Here is a 26,115-nt window from a genome sequence, read left to right on the forward strand (position 1 = left end):
TGCTGGCCCGTCTGCCAGAGGAATCACTACCTCACCAAACCCCACAAATGGAGTTGAGACTCATGAGGGCTGTAGGACTGTCCTAAGAATAGGAATGCCTGGTTTTCGCCCATCTTTCCTTTCGAAGTGGCATCTGAATCCCCTTCCCCTTCTGCTTTGACTTTCCCCCACCTCTGAGGATTGGACTCAGGTCCCCAGGCTTGTGGGGCAAGCACCTTAACCCACTGAACTGGCTCCCCAGCCTGTTGTTTGTTTTTAATCACTGCTACACTCAGTCTGGGCCATCGTTACCTCCACAAGGATCTACTAAAGAGGCTTTATGGGCATTACAGGCTCAGACATTGAGAGTTTCTAGGTAACTGTTAGGTGTTCCAAAGAGCGAGCAAGCAAGACAGAATTTCTGTAGACACATTATAGAACATATCTGTAGACACAAATCACAGTGGGAATAAATACCAGCTTTATTAACACTCAAAGTGCCATCATTATGTCCATCCCAGAGTCCAGAAGGTTACTGAGAGTAAGCCTCTGTACCACAATCCGTCCAAAGATGAACAGGAAAGAAAAAGTATGTCTCACTGTACTAAATATCGCAGGCCTTCATGCATGACAAATCTAAATAAAGATGTGTCAATAATACACAAATTGCCATATAAACAAAGTCATTATCACTAACAAAATATAAACATGGTTTCTTTTATATTAAATTTTTAAAAAGCTATTTACCAGCAAGAGAAAAATACATAGAAACTATATAAAACTCAAGAAATTTTACACATTTTTTACAAGCACAATTTTGAATAAACAACAAACCCAAAATGTGTGTGAAATGTGGTACATACTACACTGTGTCTGGCTTCTGGTAGGTTCTAATCACATGGGTTCCTTTCAACTTAATAATCTTAGTCATAGTCAACTTCAACCATGGGCTTTATTCCTAACACAGATCATTTATAACACCACACATTTTAGAAGGCTTCCATTGAACACTGAATACAGAAACACTGTCAGATGGGAAACCTAATTTCCAACTCTTTTTCTGCCAGCTGCTTAAAACACACAGTACAGTATAAAGACAAACCGCGTATTTTGAGATTCCTAACAAGGTAGTCAACTGTGAAGAATCACAATATGCCAATGCATTGTCTTATACACTCAGTCTAACTTTGCTCAGTAAGAGAAAAATTAAAACCTGAAAACTTGGAAATAAAGGAAATATTAAAAAACAAAAGCCAGACAGGCCTAAAGTAATGGAAATATAAAAATCTTGACATATCTTCAAGACAATTTAATTTCTTACATTTTTAACAGCTCTGAGAGGTCAAATGCCATATTTGTGGAGAGTGTGTTTTACTACTGTTTAACAATCCCCCCAATCCCAAAACAATGTTAGTTGCAAGAGTATTTTAACTGAGCTCTAAGCAAAATCTGTATCTGATTTTGGAACTACAAATGCTTAAATGGTTAAAACCAAAATTTAAAAAATAATTTTGACCAGCCAGATGAAAAATATAGTATATATATAGTAAATAATTTTTCAGAAAGCCTTTACATATATTTAATTATCATAAAGTTTTTTAAATTGTAGAAATGAAACGAAAATAAGAATTTACTAAGATATATACATGTGCCTACACACAGAAAAGGGCATTTCCAGACAAACACATACCTCTTGATACAGAATACTTTCAACCTAGGAACTGATTCAGAATACAGGATAAAATTAGAATGCAACACTGAACTCCTGAGTTCCTCGACAAAGACAGAACCACACAAGGTAACTTTGCAAAAGCAAGAAGGTCCTACTAAGTGTTGTAGCAGCGTAGTAACTGAGGGCTACATCTGGGAAGAAGTGCAAACACAAAGACAGTAGTTCAATGCACACACTCATGATCCTCAGACACTCAACAATTATTGGTCATATAAATCAGTGTACAAATTAAATGTTTGGAAAATGTGCAAAAAAGTCAACATTGATAAGAAACATAAAATATTTATACATAATTATAAACTGCCCAGTATTCAACTGAGATTAAAAACATTTGCTGAAAATAATACATTAAATATAGAGAATTTAATGGATACATTTTAAATTTACATTATGTCAAAGGGTAAATTTACAAATTGATAATCATAGTTTGTAAGATAAAAGTTTATTTTCAAATTTATCCAAGTTTATTTACAATGAGTAAAAACAACCACATGAGATATAAGAGATGTCAGACATTAAAAGTATTTTTTGGTATTAACTTGGTTATGATATTTTAGGATGCAGGCTAAATTTAAAAATCAACAGCAATAGAAGAAATGTAAACCTTTTACTTACTAATTATCAAAAAAAAAAACCCAAAATTATTTGTTTTAAAGAAGTTTGGCCCACTTCCTTTTGCCCATAAGCCTTTCTGGCTTGTAGCTTCCCACCAGTCTACTCTCCTTACTACAGGTGGGAAAAAGACTCTTTGGAAAAATGAGAACCTATCAAATACATCCTGGAGTTGAAGCATCTACTAGAGTTTAACATATAGTTACTTATCTTCCCTTCTAAGTAATGCTAATGCTAAAATCACTGATTACACAGGGTTGTTTTTTTTTAAAGAAGTTATAAAATATACAAATAAATGAACATAAAAGTGGTTTTCAGAATAGTTATAAACTTTTCTCAACTGGCATTACAAGATTCAGAAATCCAAAGCAGGGGACAAATTCTGTAAGCTTTAAAGAACAGAGAGCAGAAGCTTCTGCATGTTCCAAAATGTCTATGGCACAAAGCAGACTTTAGTTCATAACCTACTTTTCTTCACAGCATTGTCGAAATGTCCCTTTAAGTCAAACACAAGCTCATAAATGTTAAGAGACTATAAAGAAAATAAGCCACCAATCTGAGGAATCAGATGTCAATGCAAATCTACATACATCAGTGGTCAAATGACATTAATAAGATTGGCACACATACGAACTTAAGTCTGCAGTATCTATACAGCTTCACGATAGTTTAAGGAAATTCTGCATGTCTAAATGCAAACACTGAGCACCTGTCCTTTTCCTTGAAGGATTGGCATAGAAAGTCTACTGGCGTCTGCTCTACCACTTATCTCCTACTAGTTTACTCATGGGCAGATTTAACAGGACTAATCATTTTGGCTATATGTGCAGGGAATACAAAAGCTTTGGTTTAAAGTGATTCTGGTAATACAGACTGAGATACAAACAAACATCATCAGGCAGGACAGGAGTATTCTCTTGTTTAATGTCTTTGCTGTTAGGAAACAATACCTTATGACTAATACCTTATGACTGTCTATGAAAATACACAACACAAAAAAGCATGAAGAATTATATAAGACTGTATACAGGCAATGGATACAAGCTGTGACTCCTCCCTTGAAGCTCAACCTTGACTACACTTAGTACCTCTATCAAAAGACCTGTCTAGGTTCTCCTGAAAGCTTGTCATCTCCAGTTCTGAATGGAGAGAATGGAGAGGGAGAGAAGGATGGTCCTGGCATTTCCACAGCTCCTAATGCATCCTGTCTAGTTGATGAGAGAAGTCAAAGCAACACTAAAGATGACTATGAAGTAGGAACAGTGACATCACAGCACGCCTTCCTTAGCCAACCAAAAAGAGGTATAATAATATTTCCTTTTAATGACTTGGTAAGCTAAGGAAGCTGGTTAGGTTAGATAATGTCTGGCAGAATTTCTATTCCAAAAAGTTCATGAAGAAATATCTACGATTGAATATTTTCTATTTAAGAATTATATATAAGCTAATTATTATACACACAAGCACACAAATTGAATTTTCATCTACTTTTAGCAACTAAGAGCTTGGCAATTTACAATAAATACCTTTATTAAACAATCATTTGTACTAACTACTTACGGAAAATATACTGGCATGCCTACTTGAGGATGATTATTCTCACCCCAAATTAGTAGATCATACATTTTCAGTTGTTCTTCCAAGAATAGAGACAGATCTAACTGAACAACTAACTATACCTTCCTTCCTACCCCTGCCCCAGCTCCAAACACACACACACACACACACACACACACACACACACACACACACACACCACGCACTTCACATAACAGTAAGCTAGAGTATTAGTCAAAATACTAAACACTAAGGATTAGAATTTGCTGTCCCTGGATTTCTTGCTCATTGCCTCAACTTTTGTTAAAGGAGTTCTTTAGGGCAAGACAACAACCCTAGTTCTATGAAAATCATACCAAATAATAATACACAAGAACTTGGACAGTGCCAATATGACTGAAAATCAAGTAATCAACCCAAAAATTAATTTACTATGTCTCTTAGAATGAGAATACCTTTCTGCAGTTATTTTAGGACTTCACATATAGTGGAGATTGCAATCAGATAAATGCTGCTGTTTCTCTCCTAACTTTTTTTTAAAGGAGGTAGAAAGGGTAAGAGTAAGAAATAAGCATTAAGAAACACATAAGGACCAACACACAGCCTAAGGCCAAATAAACTCTCGAGGCCTAGTGATTTTGGAAAACTTCACTTTGTTAGGTAATTTCGATTACACATATAAAATAAAATTAAGGCATACAGAGAAAAAGGCACTACTAAAAATTAACAAATTGCTTTTCATTGAAGTATAACCAGTGTTAAAGTTAAATAAATATGAATGTTACGTCTAAAAGTAAATGCCAAACTTAATGATAAAACAATAGGGTCTCAAAAAAAATCTGTTCTAGCATAATAAACACTTGGCACGAGTTCAACCTCTATCAAATATTTTGGATATTTCAACACCCCAAAATAAAGTTTGGGTTTTTCCCCCCTTAAAACCAAATTAAAACTGTAACAACAGCAGGGTCAGGGAGAACCCCAATACAGTGTGGTAAGGAATAAATATCCCATTGTGGTGGAACAGTCTGGGTTTGTGTTGTGTAGTAAGAACAGGTGCTGACAAAGAGGTTGTCTAACCTGGGATGTGGGGATAGTTTTACTCTAATCCTTCTTGTTAATGTCTTTGGAGTCTACCATAGCCAACAATTACCCAAACAATTTCCTCCTTATTATTCCATATAAAAATGCTAGCATTTTAAACGTCGCTGCTAAACTTTCAGAGTTATGGTATGCCATAAACTGTCTGCCCATACTCATCCTCGACTGTAACTTCCTGAAGGATATTAATTTAATATGACATAACACATCACAATTATTGAGGAAAAAATGAAAAAGATTGACCCTATTTTTTTAAGAAATGGACAAAGCTGGGTACAATGGCACATGCCTGTTTTCCCAGCACCTGGAGGTGGAGGCAGAGCATTGAAGTTCCAGGCCAGCCTGGAACCACATAGTGAGGACCCTGACTTCAAAAACAAATTAAAATAAGACATATATTTGTACATCTGGTTGACTCCAGCTGAATTTATATAAAAGTTCTCAGACCCCAAATAAAACCTTTGGCATGAACTGTGCCATTAGCCAAGGAGTCTGCATCATGCTGGGTCACCTGCCAATCTATTCAGGTTTGATTTTATTTTCTTAGCGATTTCACGTATTTTATAGCAACCCTATTTCAGAAACTGTACAGATCAGACCTGAACGATGTCAGAACTTAGTAGCAGAAAGCTACTCTAAAGATGTATCTTTACTTTTATGTAATTTCTATTGGGAACAAGGTAAGACTCAAATGAAAGTCAATTCAGTTTAATCTGGAATGAAAGTTTTAATTTCTTTTATAGTCCAGCATGTGCATGAATATTTGACTTCTCACATGTTGTAGATTGTGCCTCTTAATACTTTCTAAGGCAATAGTTATAGATGTTTCTAAAGTTAGAGATATATTATTGTAAACAAGGAAAAGTGCTGAAATTGTTCAAGGCATTCATTCTGAAAACCTCAAAGTACGTAAAACTTCAATACATTTAAATACCAATCCATCCAAAATTGTGGTTGTTATGTTTTCCAACTCTTTTATTCAACTACTTCTGTTTACACTGCAAAATGTCTTCCACTTGACTGAGTCCTGTCTGCCACTCTGAACCTCTCAGGGTCTAGGCAGAAGGGCTTCCTGGAAGCACGCCTGACGCTGCTAGTGGATCGGGGTCCAGCACCGGAGTCTGCTACTGGCAATGCAGAATGCATTTAAAGGCACAAAGTCAGCAGTCTGGCCATTTTCCAGCCACAAAGAAACATTGCCGTACCAAAGAATCAGTTGTACATTAAAAACACAAAACAGATTTAGGCGGGAAAAAAAATGGAGTGTAATATTTTACTTCCTTTGACAAAACTGTTTCCTTTCAAAAAAAATTCTTTTTTTAAAAAATTTACTATTGACCTTCCATGTCCCATTCCCCTATCATCTACTTCGAGCTTTTTGGCTCTAGCAGGGTTTGCTTTTACACACAAACACACACACACAAACACACACACGGAGCATTTGCTTTTATACACACACAACTGTGTGTGTGTCTGTACTTTTATACATATGTATGTGTATACGCACACATACATGTATATATGTGTGTGTATATAAACTTTCATTGTGTTTTTGGTACCTTCATAACTGGTCTGAAATAAATTCACATCATATTCCATATAATAACTCTGTAAACTATTAGTCTATTTTTTAAGTCTTTATAATTTTATTTTTCTTATAAAGCAAAAGTATTCTGATACAACTATTTACTATTGAATTTAGAAAAGAAATAGAAGACTGTAAAAAAGCTAACAATTGCTTTGATTTCCAGTGTGCAGGTATCTTTTTGAAGAGTGTTTGTCTCTCTTCTGTACTGCACATTACCCTGATGGACCAAAAATGAGCCAAAGGGAAATCACAACCAGACTAGAGACAAAGAAACAACAATACAAACAAACAAAATAAAACCCTAGCAATCCAGGTACCATGACTTTGCTCAAGTAGAAAAGATGTCCTCACTCCTAAGAGATAAAGAAATTACCACACACCCACACATTAGGTTTGCTGAAGTGGGAGGCACCTGACGTTTAATCTTTGTAAGGGCTTCCTTTGCTTTACAGTGTGCAGGAAAAGTGTTAACTAATATTTTCTGCTTTGACTCTTACACTACTTCAAATTTCAAAAATTATTACAGGGTATGCCCGATAGGCTCTTGATACATTAATGCCAGATCTACATAACTTCAAAAGCAAAGTACTTAAAAGGTATCTAAATGAACATAATAACAACAACAATGAAATCAGAATCTTTGTCTCTTCTGATGAAAAGAATTCCATTCAGGGTCTCCTGGAAGAGTGTTAGCGTCTAGACTTTGGAAAATAGACTACTTAGCACTTGGTTTAATACTCTGAAATATTTAGAAGTGGCCAAATTACTGACACCTTCATGTTTTTTAAATCTCATAATTTTACTAGACAGCGGGATCCTCTCCAGCTCAGTCTTTCTATTTAATGGCATGGCTCTAATAGGGGCTTACACTGGAAATACCTGGCAGTGTTTTAATCTTCCCACTGCTAGTAAACACTTTGTTTTGGTGTACTTTTCTGGGCCTAGAAGGATGAACTGACTTTTAGGAAAGAATATGCAGAGATGCTAAATTCAAAAGGTTCAATACTCGAATTCATTATTTCTAAAGTGAGAGTTAGTGATTCAAGTGCAATCAGCAGCTGTCAAAGGACCGTCTGTTATCTGCTGTGATGAGGCTGTTCATCCCTGATTCTTTTGACCCTCATTTGCCCTACATCTTTCCTCTGAAATGTTTTTACTGATTTGTGAATGGCTGCTTTCAGCTTATAACTGGGTTTTTATTCTAGGCACTTATGCCATCTGTGGCAGAATCATTTCTGAGAAGGGAGTCCTTGTATAGTACAGTCTGTTTAGCAGCACCCCCAACCCCTGCCCACCAGGTAGTACCTTGCCAAATGCCCAGTGAAGTGAAATGACTCCCCACCACTGCCCTCAGTGTTACCTGATGTTTGCTCTTCTGAGGTGCCTCTGGCTTAGCACTCTGTGATCACAAGAACAAGGGTTTTATTTCATAACAGGAGCTTTAACAGATGGGTATTTGAGCTAAAGACTGCAAATATGGGAAACCAGGGACTTGAAATAGAAAGATATGAGACACAATTTTTATTATTTCTCAGTTCCCTTCATTTTGGGAACTTTCCTCTCAAGTAAACAATGTTTAAAATATACTGAATGACACTTGGTTGTTTTTCCATTATTCCTACTGTGGCAAATGTGGTCTTGTCTACTGCTCAGACGTTTAATGAGCAGTTGTCTGTGTTTTAGTTGAATTTAGTCGTTGGCTGCACGTAACCTGCTTTCAAATACAACAGTATTTTTAAGCAAGAAGCTATCTCTCAAGGTTTATAGATTCCAGCAACATGGATCTACTATAGTGTATTTGGCTATCATACTGCCTAGGATTAACAAACATACCTCTTAGAGATTCTCATCTTCTAGTCAAGATTCCTACTGAGCAAAAGAGCTTGATAGACGGAGGTTAGGCTCTAAAGAATACAGATATAAGAAGGAACCTATATTCTTTAAGTTGAGTACCTACCTAAACCCAAGTTTAGGCTCAACCCCACAAATAAGGATCTATTTAAATACTATCACTAAAAACTACAAATTGTACATCACTTTCTTCTCTTGTCTCCCATGTCAGTGATATAGGGCAAGACTACAATCTTTATATATTCCAAATGATTTGTTTGTACTAAAAAGAGCAACTATGTACTAAAGTGCTTTATATCTCTGAACCACATCAGTACATTATAAAAATTTTAAAAAAAACTTTCAAGTTCTTGTAAAGAAAAAGATTAAATATAAAAAATTTAGTTTACTATTATTATTAAACAAATTTAACCAAGAATCAAGAGAAATATTTTCCCTCTTGTCTTTTTCTCCCCATCTCTCATTTTTATAAAAAAAGGAAAGTGCAGTAAGAGAGAAGGTGAACTCGAAGATGGAGCTGGTGGAGGCACAGAAGCTGCCGGCTGCTAGTGATAATGCACGAACATGTGCCGCAAGAGCTCCTCAGCTGATGGTCGCAGTTTGGCCTCTACAAAAATCCGTTTGAGAAAGTCTCGAGTATAGTCTGAGACATGAGGTGGTAGCTTCGGGTTTGTTGGCTGAGTGGCAATCTTAAAGATGGCAGCCATTGCTTCAAATTCAGCCCAAGGTGGCTTTTCAGTTAGCATTTCTACCACAGTACATGCTACACTCCTAAAAAAAAAAATAATAATAATAAAATAAACAAATAAATATAAAAAGGAGCATTACCCAAGCAATAACTTTAGGAAAGAAAGCTGGTTAACCAGAAAATGAGAAACTGGGAAAAGTTCCATAGAGTTGAATATTATTCATTTCAAATACAAAGTTTCACTCAAAGGTTAATTAAATAAAACTGTAATTCAAACATGAAAATCAGTAAAATCCTGGAGCAACATATACATTTCAATGAAAATATATCATAATTATCTATGATCACAAATGTATGGTTAGGCAAAAAAGTTTATTATTTTGTTTTAAATCATTTTCTAACATGATGTTAATAATTTTGTCTCCATCCTACAAAGACTAAAAGTATTATAAATTATTTGCCTTCAAATAAAAATGAATATATTTTTCTGGTTAGGAAGTAGGAAATGGCCATTTTATGATATAACTTAAAATTATCATGTAATTTATTAATTCACTTTTAAGACACTAACAACTAAACACACAGCCCCTGCCATGACAGAGCCCTTGCCAGAGGTATAGGCACCAGCATAATTTCTCTTCTTCCTTACCTGGAAGACTTGCAGATACCTTAAATCATCCAGAATCCAATAATGTATTTTCCAAAAACAACAGAGCTAAGCATATTATGAAAATACCACATCACACCACCACCACAGCAACAGTTTTTATTTCTGTAAAGCAATTATCAATTTATTGTAAATAATTATATGATTGACATTCAAGATCCTTGGAAAATCTGATGTTGCAATCAAAACTAAGTCAGCTATTAATGAAGATCTCCTTGTTCTTCAAACACATAAACAGAAATTACATGATGACCCATTCAGAACTGCACTGCTTCATTGTAAGGTTTAAAAATTTTAAGTAAATATTCCTGCAATGGAAAGTTTGAAGAGTCTGACATGTCCCAGCCCACGGTGGTGGTGAGGAGTCAAGATTCGAGTTAGAGTGGATAGGTATGACATGATCAATTAATCTCACAGCCCTTCTTACCCCAATCCTACTTGTAGCCTCACCCTCATAGAGGTAGCTATTATCTGTTTTCAAATGTTTATAAATATACCTTTGTGCCTTAAAAAGGATTATCACTGATTTTTTTTGTTTGTTTGTTTTGTTTTTAAAGACACTGACAATGAAGAGTACTCTACAAGTTACTCAGGGAAATAAGACCTTTCTAATGTTGATTTGCTTAAGACAAAATCCTTCCTAAAAAGACTCAAGTATTTAGTCAAGTTAGCATTGATAAGGTATAACTGAAATGACATTACAATTCATATATCCTGCTTCCAAAGTACACAGGATAATTTAAATCTGGCAATTTCAAATGTGAGTAGAAATAAGAAGGTAAGTTTCTAGGCAAATCTGACATCCAAACTTACCAGATATCTGCTTTTCTGCCATAGCCTTCTCCACTAATGACCTCAGGACTCATCCAATAAGGTGTACCAGTGACAGACTTCATTCCTGTGCCCGAGAGACAGATGGTCTGAAGCCGTTTGCTAGCCCCAAAGTCTCCTAATTTGATATTGCCCGTGGAATCCCTTAAGATATTTGCTCCTTAAAAAAAAAAAAAAAGAAATGGTGTCATTTCAATGATTTTATTGGCATTCTAGAATGTGCATAAGTGGCAGAGAATTACTTTGAAGATTCTAATTTGTCCCCCAATTAGGTTGTCTGTTTACTTCCTACAGTGCATTAACATCTGCTGTTTATACATTTACCCAGGTGTTTCAGAACCTGGATGGAACGGGGGGCAGGTGAGGTGGAAAGGGGCTAAGAACAAAGCACCAAGAAAGGCTCTGGCTCCATTTGTTTGCTATGAAGCAAGAAGTCCATAGCTGAAGATCCTTTTCCTGATAAGTCAACTTCTCCTCAGGAACTTCCAACAGGACCTTCATAATCAAAAATTTCTAGCATCATTCCCCTACTGCAATTTGAAGCATTAATTACCTGTATTTTAAGGTGTTCTTTTGTTGTTGCTATTGTTATTTTTAATTCATGGCTACACTATATAGTTCAGACTGACCTCAAACTTGAGATCTCCCTGACTCACTGCCCCAGCATTGGGATTACAGGTATGCACCACCACGCTACACTTTTCTTCTTTTAATGATTTCTATGGAGGAGGCTAAATAGTGCAGACAATCTACATTACAGACCATTGAGAATACACTCTCCATCTTCACTATGGGCTTCTATTTTTGCAGAAATCTCCCCAGCCTTAGCAGCTGTAATTTCCAAAGGAAAGTCTAGGATCCTTCTCAGCAAAACCTAGTAAACTTGTCTGGCTCACCAGTAATCTAATGTAGCTCTGCTTGCTTATTATTTCCTACCATCTAGTATATAAAAAAGGACTCAGAAAAAAATCCAACCATCTCTAGAATATTTAATCACAAAGAAACAGACCTCATTGTTTGCTTGAGATGTGGTCTTGCCATGCTGTTCATGCTGGCAACTTGAACTCTTGGGCTTAGGTGAGCCTCACGATCCTACTTCAGTTTTCCTAAGTAACTGAGACTACACATGCTTAATAAGCCAAATTTTACTGGCTACAAGCAGACGACACTTTCCTTACATGTGCATACGTACAAAGGGTCATCTTTGGGGAAGTGGTATCAATACTGAACCAATACTTGCTCACAGGAGAAGCTGGGGAAAAAATAGGCAGTCAGGTTCCCAGCAAAGTTTTCTGGTTTTTAAACATTATTTTAGTAAATTCAAAATAAGCCCTTTCAAATATGTGCAAGGGTAGACAGAATTGCTTATGTTCCCATTACTCACATCCAACATCCAACCAAACAACTAAAAGCTAAAGCAAAACAAAAAATAGGATAAGAAGATGACTCAGTGGGTAAGGGTACTTTTTGTTCAAGCATGAGGACCTGAATTCAGACCCCCAACAACACATAAAAGCTGGGTGTTATCTGCATGCATCTGTAGTCTCAGTGCCTGGGTCAAGGACATAAACAATAGGATTGACTAATACTCCTGGCCAGCCAGCTTAGCTGGAAAATAGTGAGCTGCAGATTCAGAGAAAGATCTGGACACCCCCCCCCAAAAAAAAACATGATGGAGAGAGACAGCAGGCATTCCCTGTTCTCTTCTGGCATGCACGCTTGTGCGTGCGTGCGTGTGTGTGTGTGTGTGTGTGTGCGTGCCTGTGTGCATGTGTGCATGTGCACAAATAAAATCATTAGGAAAACCAAGTGTCCTTTTATTAAATATGCGGTATTTAATAATATAGTCCTCCCCAAACCCAGTTGGCTTTGAACTCATAGAGATCCACATGCATCTGCCTCTGCTGTGATTAAAGGCATGCACCACCAAGCCTGTCAACAGTATAGTTCCCTGAAAGAAAAAAGATAAGGAATAGGGCCAGAGAGATGGCTCAGTGAGTAAAAGCCGTGATGTGCATGGTGGAAGAAGAGAACCAACTCCTTCAAGTTGTTCTCTGCGTGTTGTGCATGCTCTGTGGCACTAGCATGCATATGCATACACACACAAATAAAATGTGATGAATTTAGAGGGGGGGGAAGGAAGGAGAAGGAGAGGGAAAGGAGAGGAAGAATGGAGGGAATAAACTTTGGAAAAGAATGAGTTCCCAAACAGTAATCATCTTCATCTTTGTTATGATCCAACAGCTCTGAAATTACAATGAATCAATTCTCTTTACTTTTCCTTCTGCCACTTATAAATTGTTTATGAAAAATAGAAGACAGAACAAGTAAAGAGTATACTGATGAAACATATACTACTATGTTGCCATTTGGTGGCCATCATTTTCCTCCTACCACACTTAAATTTACAAATTTGATACTTATTTTTCTATCTTATTTTTCTCCTTTACCAATATATTTGTCTGATAATATTTATGTATCAGCTTGCCTCCATCCCCCTTCACTTGACCGAAGTGGTTTGTCGTACTTTCTGGTGAGAATAGAAAAATATTGATTTATATAGAAGATGGCTGCCTCTGTTTCTTTACTTACTTCATTTTGAGGGCCAAAGAGAAATTGGCTTGTCTAGGAACAGTTATTCCTCATTGAGTAATTTCTTTAGTTATCAATCTTCATACTTAATAAGCCCCCCTCTAGTGCATGTGATCTGCCTCAGGAATTCTGCATACTAGACTCATACTAGAAATTCCTATTCAATTACCAGAAATGATTGGCAATTTTCTTCTTGGCCTAATCTGGACACAGTTAAAATGTGCCCCCACCATATGAAAAAGCAGAAGTCTGGGAACTTATAAAAGGGACAACAAGATCAATGAGTAAATATTATACAGACATACTTACTTTACTCAGAGATTTTCTAAATTTTGGGTCATACCCCAGTTTTTAAAGACTCATGTAGGCTCCAAAGTAAACAGTTTTTAACACACTCAAATTTTACACATCTTTACCATTAACTCACTTCATTTCTGTATCTGACCCTGGGAAGGAAAGCTCATTCTTGGGATCTTTCCTTTCTTCCTCTTTATTCTTTCATGACATCTATTCCCATGACTTTAAATATAATTACAACACGCAGTATGTCATCACAGTAGCTAGGTTTTAAGTGCTGAGCACCAGGCATTGTTTTTTTTTTCCGATTAATTATGCAAGCACACGTCATTCACACGGCACACAGACAGTACAGGCACAGAGACATTCACACACAGGCATTGTTTTAAACATTACAACATGTTAATGCATTAGATTCTTTTAAGAATACTATAAATTGAGTACTATTATGACCCTAACTTAAGAATAAGTAAAAGACAAGACAGTGGGTACATCTCAGGGGTAGAAACCTTACCTATATGCAGTTTCCTAGATTCCATTTCCAGAAATTAGGTGTGTGAGTCATGAGGAGGGAAGAAAACGAGGGAGGATGAAAGAGAGAGGGGGATGGAAAGAGTAACGAGGACTGAAGATACAGAAAGATTAACATGTCCAAGGTTACAGTTAGAAGCAAATGAAGCCCAAGTTTGAATCCAACTCTGTGATGGCCTAACCCCAGCTCATTGCCCTAATGCCTAGGAAATACACTTACAAACATGGTTATATTATTCTAGAGAATTTGAATGAGACTGATTCTATGGATCCTTACACTGAAGCTAATCATTCATGTAGGTTCCAACTTGAGAACTGGTCTGACAGGACACTAACAAAGTCCATGAGAAAGCTGGAAAACTGTTTCCTTATGGTAGTTTACAGTGTAAATGTCCAATGCTTTGATGGTATTTCTTCATTCACACTCACAAAAAACTGTGTATTTAAAGTAAAAAGTAATTCATGACTTACCTTTGATATCTCTATGGACAATCATATTACTGTGCAAATAATGGACTCCCTCCAGAATCTGACGGGTGTATTTTCTAGTCACATTCTCAGTAAGAGCTCCATATGCTTTTAGTTGGTCCTTAATTGAACCCTAGGAAAAAAGAAAACAACTAAATCTTCTGTTTAAAATAAAAACTGCTACTAAATCTTTGTTTTTAGAGAATCCTACTTCATAGCTAGGAGACTCTAAGTAGAAAGGGCAGGACTTCTTAGTAAAATAAATATGCAGAGTTTCTTTTTCTTCTTTCAGATTATTTATGTTGAACTAATCTCTTTGAAATTAACAAATTACAAGTCTTCCATATTTGTAGGACCTTAATAAAACCCCAATTTGTTTTCCAAAAAAAAATAATGTTTAGGCCAAGTTGCACAGGAAATAGAATATTTGAAAACATTTAAGTAGTAGCAAATAAATCCAGTGAGTAGCAATGGGGTCATGATAATGAGCTGTGCATAATGGTGAGAGTAAACTGCTACTCTATGCCTAACACTGATGGCCAACAATGGCACTCCCAGGTCCTGGTTGATCTATACGCTTAGACGGCAACCTTGTACTGTCAACATGTAATTCTGGCCATCTACTCCCACAAAGCCCCATGAATCAAACTTCTTTTTCCTAACTTACTCTAATAAATTATGAGAATATATTTTTCTCCCCCACCTTTTTTTTTTTTTGGAGACAGGGTTTCTCCATGTAACCACCTTTGCTGTCCTAGAACTCACTCTGTAGACCAGGCTGGCCTCAAACTCATAGAGATCCACCTGCCTCTGTCTCCCAAGTGCATACACACCACCACTGCCTGGATACATTTTCGTTTTTTAGGTTTTTTTTTAAGTCATTTTTTTTTTTAATTTCAAAAGTCTTTATTTAATTGAACTGGTAACATGTAATAATACAAGAAACATTCTTCTGTGTATATATTTATAATGTTAAGAGTTAAAAGTAGAAAAATGTATATGGAAAAAGAGTGAAGATTTTGGTCAAGTCTAGATTGGCCTTGAACTTGAAATTCTTCTACCTCTACCTCTTGAGTGCTGGGATCACAGATATATGTTATTAGCCTGGCAAAAGGCACCTATCTCTGAATGAGTAATTACCATCTTGAAGTATGTTTAAAAATGAATTAAATATTTCTATTTTGGCTACAGAAAAAAAATCAAATTTTACAATAATGAGTCAAACCATGACTATTCTCCTCTTGTGAGCAATCAGCACGGCTACAGTGGAATCACCAGACATCCTATGTCTCCTGACATCAGCACATCAGGTTCAAAATTTCATCTCTGACACAGCAGATCAAAAGGGCTGAACTAAATTCTCCTCAACTAATTTTTTTTTTTGACAGTGTAGCCCTGGTTGTCCCAGAACTCACTTTGTAGACTAGTCTGGCCTCAAACTCAGACATCTGCCAGCCTCTGCCTCCGAAGTGCCAGAATTAAAGGCGTGAGCCAGTACCTCCCGGTGACCTCAACTTGGCATATACCCCATAAAGATACATGGACTTACCCCTGGCATATACCCCATAAAGATGCATGGACTTACCCCTGGCATATACTCCATAAAGATACATGGACTTACCCCTGCCATAGACCCCATAAAGATGCATGGACTTACCCCTGGCATATACCCCATAAAGATACATGGACTTACCCCTGCCATAGACCCCATAAAGATGCATGGACTTACCCCTGGCATATACTCCATAAAGATGCATGGACTTACCCCTGCCATAGACCCCATAAAGATGCATGGACTTACCCCTGCCATAGACCCCCATAAAGATACGTGGACTTACCCCTGGCATAGACCCCATAAAGATGCATGGACTTACCCCTGGCATAGACCCCATAAAGATGCATGGACTTACCCCTGGCATAGACCCCATAAAGATACGTGGACTTACCCCTGGCATAGACCCCATAAAGATGCATGGACTTACCCCTGGCATAGACCCCATAAAGATGCATGGACTTACCCCTGGCATAGACCCCATAAAGATGCATGGACTTACCCCTGGCATATACTCCATAAAGATGCATGGACTTACCCCTGCCATAGACCCCATAAAGATACATGGACTTACCCCTGCCATAGACCCCCATAAAGATACGTGGACTTACCCCTGGCATAGACCCCATAAAGATACGTGGACTTACCCCTGCCATAGACCCCATAAAGATGCATGGACTTACCCCTGGCATAGACCCCATAAAGATACGTGGACTTACCCCTGGCATATACCCCATAAAGATGCATGGACTTACCCCTGGCATAGACCCCATAAAGATACGTGGACTTACCCCTGGCATAGACCCCATAAAGATACATGGACTTACCCCTGGCATAGACCCCATAAAGATACGTGGACTTACCCCTGGCATAGACCCCATAAAGATGCATGGACTTACCCCTGGCATAGACCCCATAAAGATACATGGACTTACCCCTGCCATAGACCCCATAAAGATGCATGGACTTACCCCTGGCATAGACCCCATAAAGATACGTGGACTTACCCCTGCCATAGACCCCATAAAGATGCATGGACTTACCCCTGCCATAGACCCCATAAAGATACGTGGACTTACCCCTGCCATAGACCCCATAAAGATGCATGGACTTACCCCTGCCATAGACCCCCATAAAGATACGTGGACTTACCCCTGGCATAGACCCCATAAAGATACGTGGACTTACCCCTGCCATAGACCCCATAAAGATGCATGGACTTACCCCTGCCATAGACCCCCATAAAGATACATGGACTTACCCCTGGCATAGACCCCATAAAGATGCATGGACTTACCCCTGGCATAGACCCCATAAAGATACGTGGACTTACCCCTGCCATAGACCCCATAAAGATACGTGGACTTACCCCTGGCATAGACCCCATAAAGATGCATGGACTTACCCCTGCCATAGACCCCATAAAGATGCATGGACTTACCCCTGGCATAGACCCCATAAAGATACGTGGACTTACCCCTGGCATATACTCCATAAAGATGCATGGACTTACCCCTGGCATAGACCCCATAAAGATGCATGGACTTACCCCTGGCATAGACCCCATAAAGATACGTGGACTTACCCCTGGCATATACTCCATAAAGATGGAGAGTGTTTTCTCCTGAGGATCCCTCAAACAACCATAATACTGAACAATTCGCTCGTGCAGCAAGTTTTTCAACAACTGAATTTCACATTCAAGTGCATTTACTTCCTGAAAGACAGAACTCCTGCTAAGTCTTTTTAAACAATAAGTTACTCTATTTGTTTCTCTGTGTGTGTGTGCAGGTTCATTCACACATGCAGCATGAAAGACAAGTGGAGGTTAGAGAACAACTTGGAGGTTAGTTCTCTCCTTCCACCATGAGGGTCCCCAGGAGGTGGATTCTGGGTATTGATCTAAGGTTGACAGGCTTGGTGGCAAGTACCTTTACTTGTTAGACAATTTCAATGACCCTACATTAAGTCTTTATCGCATAATAGTAAACACAAGATACTCTTAGTTCATGGACAAAATGTTCACTGAACATAGATAATTTTTAAAATTTTTATTGTGTGTGAACTTGCCTAAGCTTATCTGGACAGTGTGTGTGTGTGTGTGTGTGTGTGTGTGTGTGTGTGTGTGTGTGTGTGTGTGTGTGTGTTGGCATGCGTGCACACACAGCCCTCAGAAACCAACAGAGGATGCTCAACACTCCTGGAAGTAGAATTAGAGACAGGTGTGTGTTGTGCACTTAGCATGGGTTGTCTAAAAGCACAACAGGTGCTCTCAATCACTAAGCCATCTCTCCAGACCCCCAATACCTTTTACTTAACAGTCCCCGAGGGTTTGCTAAAGTTACCTTATACAAATAAAGCACTAAAATAACATTTTACTACAATCCACAAACCTTTTATGTACATTTAGTCTGGCTCTGGGTATGGGGGCAGAGGGTGAACACACATGCCACAGCACAATTGTGGAGGTCAGAGAACAACTTGTGGGACCTGACTCTCAATTATCATGTGGGTTCTGGGGACTGAATCAGGCCTTTAGGCTTGGAATAATCTCACTAGTCCTGTTTTTGTTTTGGGTTTTTTTTCCCCCCTCCAAGAAAAAAATGCTTTACAATGGCCAAGTGAAGCAATCTGCATGGTGACTTTTACCTTGCTGGTCTCCGGGCTATCAGGGTTAAACTGAACTTGTTTAACAGCCAGTTCTCTTCCGGTATCAACATCATAACAGAGGTAGACTCTACCAAATGCTCCTTGGCCAAGCAGTTTGCCCAATCTCCAGTTCGTTGGAGCTCGAGGAGCTGAAAAAGAATATTTTCTTAAAATGGAGTAGTCAGGTACTATAAAATGACATCCTTAGCTGAACATTGTAGATACAAGGGAAAATTATGATCATCCAAATTTATAATGGTCTCCATCTTCTAAAAAAATGTTCTCCTTATTCTTCTAAGAAGTCTAACTAAAAGTTTGCATCTTGTGACAAGTTTTTTCCCCTCAGGAAGATTTTCTTTTCCCCACTACCAAAGTGACAACCATTTTTCACTAATTTAAGATGTAAGATACCCGATTTTCCAATTTACTGCAGCAAATTAAAATATTTGTAAAGAGGGTTTTCAGTTCCATCTATAATACAGAAATCTGGAAAAAGTATCATTTCCCACTTCTGTAGGAAAAATCAGGCAATCAATAAAATTATAGTTTTATTTTATGTATACGGGTGTTTTCCCTGTATACGTGTATGTGTGCACCACATGCACACAGAACTGGAAGTCAGAAAAGGGCATGGGATATACTGGTACTGGAGTTACAGATGGTTGTAAACTGCCTCCTGAGTGCTAAGAATCAAATCTAGATCATCTAGAAGATCAGCCAGTGCACTTAACCACTGAACCATTTCTCCAGCCCCCATAACTTTTTTAAATTGTTTTTTTGAGACAGGGTCTCACTATGTAGACTTGACTGTCCTGTAACTTGTTATGTACCTCAGGTTGGCCTTGAACTTCTGGTGCTTCTGCTCCCAAGTACTGGAATTATAGATGTGTATTGCTCTCTCTGGAAAAAACTATAACCTTTACTGTACATTTTGGAGCACAGATTACAGGGTATCAAACTAACCTAAAATCTAAGGAAAAGGAGGCACTCCAAGGAGAGAAAGGAAATGGTGAAGCATATAAACAAATCCATTCCAGCCAGCAAGGAAAGCTAAGCTCCACTGTGAACAAGTGTGTTTGCTATGAAAAGCACTGAACACAGCTTCACTCTGTACCTCTTCCCTGTACTCATAGAAGCCAGAGATCATAGCCTTGATGGTCAAAGATAGGAAATGGAATGGCCCTGTGATAGACAGCCACACTGAAAAGAAAGAGCCACTGCTGGTGACACACACCTTTAATTCTGTCACTAAGGAGGCAGAATGAGGGGATTCCCTTGGAAGTTCTGAGCCATCAGGGACAGAGTGAGATCTGTTACCCACCCCCCTGCCAAAAAAAAACCAAAAAACAAAACCAAACAGCCTGAAACTTCTTGAAGAAGAGTAACAAGCCCTGTTATCACTATGTTAGAGCAGTGGAAAAGGAAATGAAACAAAACAAAAACCAAGCTGGACAGTGGGGGCACACACTTTTAATCCCAGCACTCAGGAGGCAGAGACAGGAAGATCTCTGTGAGGTGAAGCCAGCTTGGTCTACAGAGCTAGTTCCAGGGCAGGCTCCAAAGCTACAGAGACACCTGTCTTGAAAAACAAAAAACAACAAAGACAAAACAGAACAAAAAACCCTGGAGAATAAATGAGGCCTGGAAACCTGAAGCCCTGACCATTAAGAGTTTTCTTCCTCCAGAAAAGGGCAGGATCTGTGATAAAGCCCATCTGAATGGGGCCTGCTCAAGACTGAAGTCACAGACTATCTCTAGCAGCCCATGGCTGAGGAAGCAGGATAAGGACACAGGGAGAGTTTGCCTTTCTGAGAAGCAGGCACAAAAAGTACCAAATGCTGGGGCTTGAGCAGGATCACTTAGAAACCATCTAAAAAGCCAAGTTGGCAAAACTCTTAGAGGAATTTTAAGCCCATGGTACACAGGTATGGGAGCATGCAAAATAACCAACCCAGTAAACTAGGAGTCTGCTGACTCAATCCATCATAAAAATGAATGAGGTAGAAGAGTTGTGCATATGCCCAGGTATAAATTTTATTTACTTCAGTCTTCATGATCCTATAAGTGATGTCTGACACTTCATGCAAAATTGTAAAAAAAAAAAAAAAACATAAAAAAGCAAACTTAAAAAACAAAAAAAACTAGGCATAGTGGTGTATACCATTAATCCTAGCACTTAGGAGGCAGAAGCATGAAGATCTCTGTGAGTTCAAGACTAACCTCGTCTATGTAATGAGTTCCAAGCCAGTCAAGGCCACAGAGATCCTGCTGGGTCTCCTTTAAGTTGTTTTGGAAAAGTATTTCATCTGACACACACAACTAGCAAATTTCTGCATGTCAGGATCTAACAAATGTTATACTGGAATTTTTCTCCATAAACCAATCTCCTCACTAGGCTATTTCTTAAAAATTGCATAAAGAGTCTCAGTGCTTAACACAGACATGTAGACTAGAATAGATAAGAACAATTAGTAACAATTTTCCTAATAAAAGTGAAGAAAAATTAGTAATTATGGCTACAGTAATTAGCCCTAATATACACTTATACCTGAATGTCTAGTCACCTTTAAAAAGCATGCTATTATTTCTTATGAAGAGTGTTTTTCCCTGAGTTCTGACTTGCCATTTATTCCTGTTAACATAAAACTATGCAAATGTTTTGCTAAACATTTCTATTACTTACAACGGCTGGGTGGGCTGATGTCTGTGACAGTCAAAGTAGGATTGTCTATGTCACTTCCCCTTCTTCTTACTCGACCGTCGTCACACTCTGGGGTGAAGATGCTGCTTCCACTACTAGTGCTTAAGGAGTGATCAGTAGGGCTGAAACTCACAGGAGACCGGAAGCTGGTGCCCTGGGTCCTTCTAGCTCTTGGAAAAGTCTTACGACCTACAACGTGAAAAGAGAATTAACTTACTCCTTCTATTAATGTACTACACTTTCAGGATATTTAAACATCTATAATGTGGAATAAGAATCAGCCTTGAAATCTAGGCTGAAAACCCTGAAATAACAATGATTACGTGTGCCCTGCTATGGAAAAATGCACAAACACTCATGTGCACAAGAAAGCCACAGAAAAAATTCTTCGCTTTCATTTCCAATAATGACTTTAAAATAAACATAAAAAGCAAACTGGAGAGTTATAGGTAGCAGAGAGATACTGTCGATCCTAGTAGGCTCTTTTAGTTTGTTTTGTCAAGTTGACGCAAGCTGGAGTCATCTGGGAACAGGAAATCTCAATTGAGAAACTACCTCCATCTTACGGGCCTGTAAGCAAGTCAGTGGGGCACTTTCTTAATTAATGATATGAGTGGGAGGGCCTAGCTTACCATGGGTGGTGCCACCATGGGCACATGATCCTGGGCTGTATAAGAAAGCATGCTGAGTAAGCCATGAGAGCAAGCCAGTAAGCAGAATTTTCCCATGGACTCCGCTTCAGTTCCTACCCTGACTTCACTTCATGATGGGCTGTAGCCTACTAAGTGAAATAAACCCTTTTGTGACCAAGTTGGTTTTGGCCATGGTGTTTACCACAGTAGCAGAGAGTAAACTAAGACACTGACACATCTACGTTCATTCATAAGAGCAAAGAAATGCCAACAGTTTAGATATCCATCCAAAGGTGAACAGAACAGGAAAATGTAATGCGCATACTGCGGCCGTCTGAATAAAAACGCCCCAGTAGACTCATATGTCTCAAAGCTTGGGCCCCAGTTGGTGTATTTTGAGGTTTCAAAAGCCCACAACAGGCTCAGCTTTTCTGTCTGCTGCCTGCAGATATGTAGGCCCTCAGACACTGCTCCTTCCCCTTGCCTGCTTGCCTGTCTACTGCCATGCTCCCCACCACAATCATGTACTAAATCTCTGAAACTGTAAGTAAATCCCAGTCAAATGCTTTCTTCTATAAGCTGCTTTGGTCATGGTGTCTCTTCACAGCAATTGAACGGTAACTAAGACACACAAACAGTGAATTTTTTTTCTGCTGTAAAGAAAAATGATATTTGTAAGAAAATGGATGGATCTAAAAATTTATTAAGTAAGGTAACCCAGACTCAGAAAGACAAAAAACTCATAGTCTCTCTCACAGGCAGATTCTTAAATGATATGGGATGTCCTTCTGTATATACGTTGCTTTTATTGGTTGATGAATAAAGCTGTTTGGGCCAATGGCTTAGCAGAGTAAAGCCAGGTGGGAATCAGAACAGAGATATATAGAGAGAGTAGGCAGAGTCAAAGAGATGCCACGTAGCTGCCGAAGGAGATGGACGCCAGAACCTTACCATTAGGCCATAGCCTTATGGTGATACAGATTAATAGAAATGGGTTAACTTAAGATGTAAGAGTTATTAGCCTGAGCTAATAGGCCAAACAGTGTTGCAATTAATAGAGTTTCTGTGTGATTATTCGGTGGCTGGGAACAAAAAACAGTCTACACTTAACTGTTAATGTTTATATGCATGCATATATGTGGGTATGAACATAGTTACAGATTATGAACTAAACAGGAGATGACAAGAGGAAAGGATATTGAAAAAGTGGGGAAAAACAGAAAGGTAGGGGAGGAGGGTAGAGGGGAAAAATAAAAATAAATTTTGTTTGAAAAATGCTATAATGAAACCTAATACTCTATATTTTGTATGCTAATTTTAAAGAGTTATAACATTTTAAATTTATATATACATATGTATGTAAACCAGCCTCAGTGAAATATTTTCCTTTAGAAGAGTTGTCATGACCATGAAGTCTATTCACAACAACAGAACAAGACCAGTTTGGTATACATCTGCACATGCGTGTGGAGACGCAAGGTCAACAATGGGCATCTTCTTCAAACACTCTCCACCTCTATTATCTTGTTTATTTATTATGTATGTATGAATTTACTTATTTAAGACCAGGGCATAACCATGTAATTTATCTGTTTGTTTTATTTAAGACAAGATATAATTATGTGATTCTGTAATTCTGGCTGGCCTGGAACCCACTATGTAGACCACTATGTATCACACTCAAAGATCCACCTGATTCTGCCTCCCAAGTGCTGGGATTAAAGGCGTGGGCAACATGCCCAGCTGCCATCTTTACTTTCTGGAGTATTACTTTTGGATCTCTCACTGAACCTGATGTTCACTGATTCAGCAAGACAAGCCAACCACCAAGCTTCAGGAATCCTTTCCTCCACATCCTCTCCTCCAAGCTCAGTAAGAGACATGCACTGCTGTGCCAGCTTTTCTTGTGCTTGAGTAGCATATACTTTAGTGACTAATACAACTTCTCTGACCCAATTTGTTTTCTTTTCCTTTTCTCTCTGAGACAGTGAGTGGTGTAGGAGTTCCTTCCTTCTGTTTGTGTGCTGCTTTCATAGGATAATGAATAAAAAAAACTGCCTTGCCCTAGTTGATAGGGCGGAACTTAGGTAGGCGGAGAAGACAGAAATGAATTCTGGGAGAAAGGAGCAGAGAGACAGCCGCCATGGAGCCACCAGGTCAGACATGCTGAATCTTTCCCAGTAAGACACGACCTTGTGGTGATATTACAGATGAATAGAAATGGGTTAAATCAAGATGTCAGAGTTAGCCAATAAGAGGCTAGAGATAATGGGCCAGGCAGTGACTTACATGAATACAGTTTCTGTGTGATTATTTCAGGTGTAAGGTCTGTCGAAACAGAACAAAGGGATCCCTCCTCGTGCAAAAAGACAGGGTTTCTCTTGGAGCCTATCCTGGAACTAGCTCTTGTAGATCAGGCTGGCTTTGAACTCACAGAGATCCACCTGCCTCTGCCTCCCAAGTGCTGATTCAAGGCATGTGCCATCACCACCCAGCCCAATTTACTTTCTTAAAGGGACAAGAAAATATGAATTGTACCCTTAGGGACTAAATTTCTGATTTCTGATTTATACCATTTCCAATTATCCCTCTGTAATTAAACTTTTTAAATATCACAAGATGGCATAAAACTACTATATTATTTTTGCTTTACTTATAACCTGATATTCTCAAAAAATGTTTTTTGGAGGGTTGACAGAGGACAAATTCGGGGCTTTGGGCAAATACTTTACCACTAAGCTGCAGCCTCAGCACAAAAGGTTTCTTGGGTTTGTTTGAAACCTGGTCTCTCTATGTACCTGGCTGTCCTGAGACTCACTATGTAGGTCTTGAACTCATAGAGATCTGCCTGACATTGCCTCCTGAGTATTGAGACTAAAGGCAAAGGTTTTTATTTTATTTTTCCTGGCAAAGGTTTTTATTTATTTATTTTTAACCAGAAACTTAAGTGACTCAAGAACAAATTATTTGGTCATCATAAATATGAGGCTTTTTAAATATGTGGTCACTTTTAAAATATTGGCTAATGTTAATCTGTTTTTATAGTCTCATTGTTAGAAACTTACCATCATTATACTCTTGATGATGATATGAAACATGATACCTTCTTGGATATGTTCCTCCTTTTCCAAACTTCTCAAATATAGGGTTATCATAGTCTGTTAAGACATAAGAATGTTATCATTAAAAAAGGAAAGTATTTTTAATAGTGAAAAGCATATTTATCATTTTTAATTTTTTTCAAAATTTTTTTCCCTCTCAGCTAAAACGTGACATAAACATTCAAGCACGTAGAATTTGTAGTCTAACCTGAAAACTCCTGATGATTATCCGGGTAACTCTGTGCTCTAGGCATCCGTGACTTTGGATAGTTTTCTCTATAGATAGAAAATGTAAGATTAAATTAAAAGAAGGTATGTAATAAAATGTTTAAAAATTTTTAACCAATATCTGTATTTGTATGTGTGTTAATATCGTGTGTGGGGGGGGTGGGTGTGTGGGTGTGTAAAGGAGCTCACATAAGCACTAACATAAAGTTTTAAAAAGAGAAACTTCTTTGAAACACTCATTTAGTACACACAGACAAAAAGTCAAGCTTTTAAAAATCAGCTACTACTTTTGGGGTAAGAATGGTACATTTGAAACCATGGAGATTTGAAGCACCTGCATTTCAATTTAATGCTGAAAGATTTTTTCTAAAATTGTTTATGAATCTATATAAGAGACATATAATTTTAACTTAACAAACATCAATAACAAATTTTCAGGATGGAATATTACAAAATTTCTTTCTTTTCTTTGGAGGTGGGGTGTGTACGAGTAAACAGAGTAGATTCCCCAAGGTAAGCACTGACAGACAGGCTTCACAGGTATGTGTAGAGGAAATTATAGGTGAATTTCCAAACGTGTATCTGGTGTCATAAAAAAGCCTGGAGGAAATAGCAAGTGAAGCATCTCATACTAACTGTGCTACACAAGACTGCAAAGAGCAATGTCTTCTGAGAACAAAAGAGGGCGCCCTTACAAATGCACATCATGCATACAAGGAACAAATTAAAAAAAAAATTTATCCCAGCACTTGGGAGGC

The 26,115-nt window shown here is 38.1% G+C and overlaps 1 protein-coding gene across 1 annotated transcript in view; it reads right to left on the reverse strand.

Moving 5' to 3' along the window:
• Positions 1 to 437: 437 nt before the first annotated feature.
• Map3k2 (mitogen-activated protein kinase kinase kinase 2) overlaps positions 438 to 26,115 on the reverse strand; it is a 90,185-nt gene continuing 64,507 nt past the window's right edge. Inside the window, exons 10-17 of the mRNA XM_075969058.1 lie at positions 25,338 to 25,405; positions 25,094 to 25,186; positions 21,379 to 21,585; positions 18,696 to 18,844; positions 17,632 to 17,763; positions 14,498 to 14,627; positions 10,589 to 10,766; positions 438 to 9,191 (exon numbers count right to left, since the gene is read on the reverse strand). Coding sequence (XP_075825173.1) covers positions 8,966 to 9,191; positions 10,589 to 10,766; positions 14,498 to 14,627; positions 17,632 to 17,763; positions 18,696 to 18,844; positions 21,379 to 21,585; positions 25,094 to 25,186; positions 25,338 to 25,405 — 1,183 coding nt within the window. The 3' untranslated portion in view covers positions 438 to 8,965. The remainder of the gene's footprint in view (positions 9,192 to 10,588; positions 10,767 to 14,497; positions 14,628 to 17,631; positions 17,764 to 18,695; positions 18,845 to 21,378; positions 21,586 to 25,093; positions 25,187 to 25,337; positions 25,406 to 26,115) is intronic.

The sequence above is a fragment of the Microtus pennsylvanicus genome, chromosome 4, assembly GCF_037038515.1.
Source record: "Microtus pennsylvanicus isolate mMicPen1 chromosome 4, mMicPen1.hap1, whole genome shotgun sequence".
NCBI classification, from domain to species: Eukaryota; Metazoa; Chordata; class Mammalia; order Rodentia; family Cricetidae; genus Microtus; species Microtus pennsylvanicus.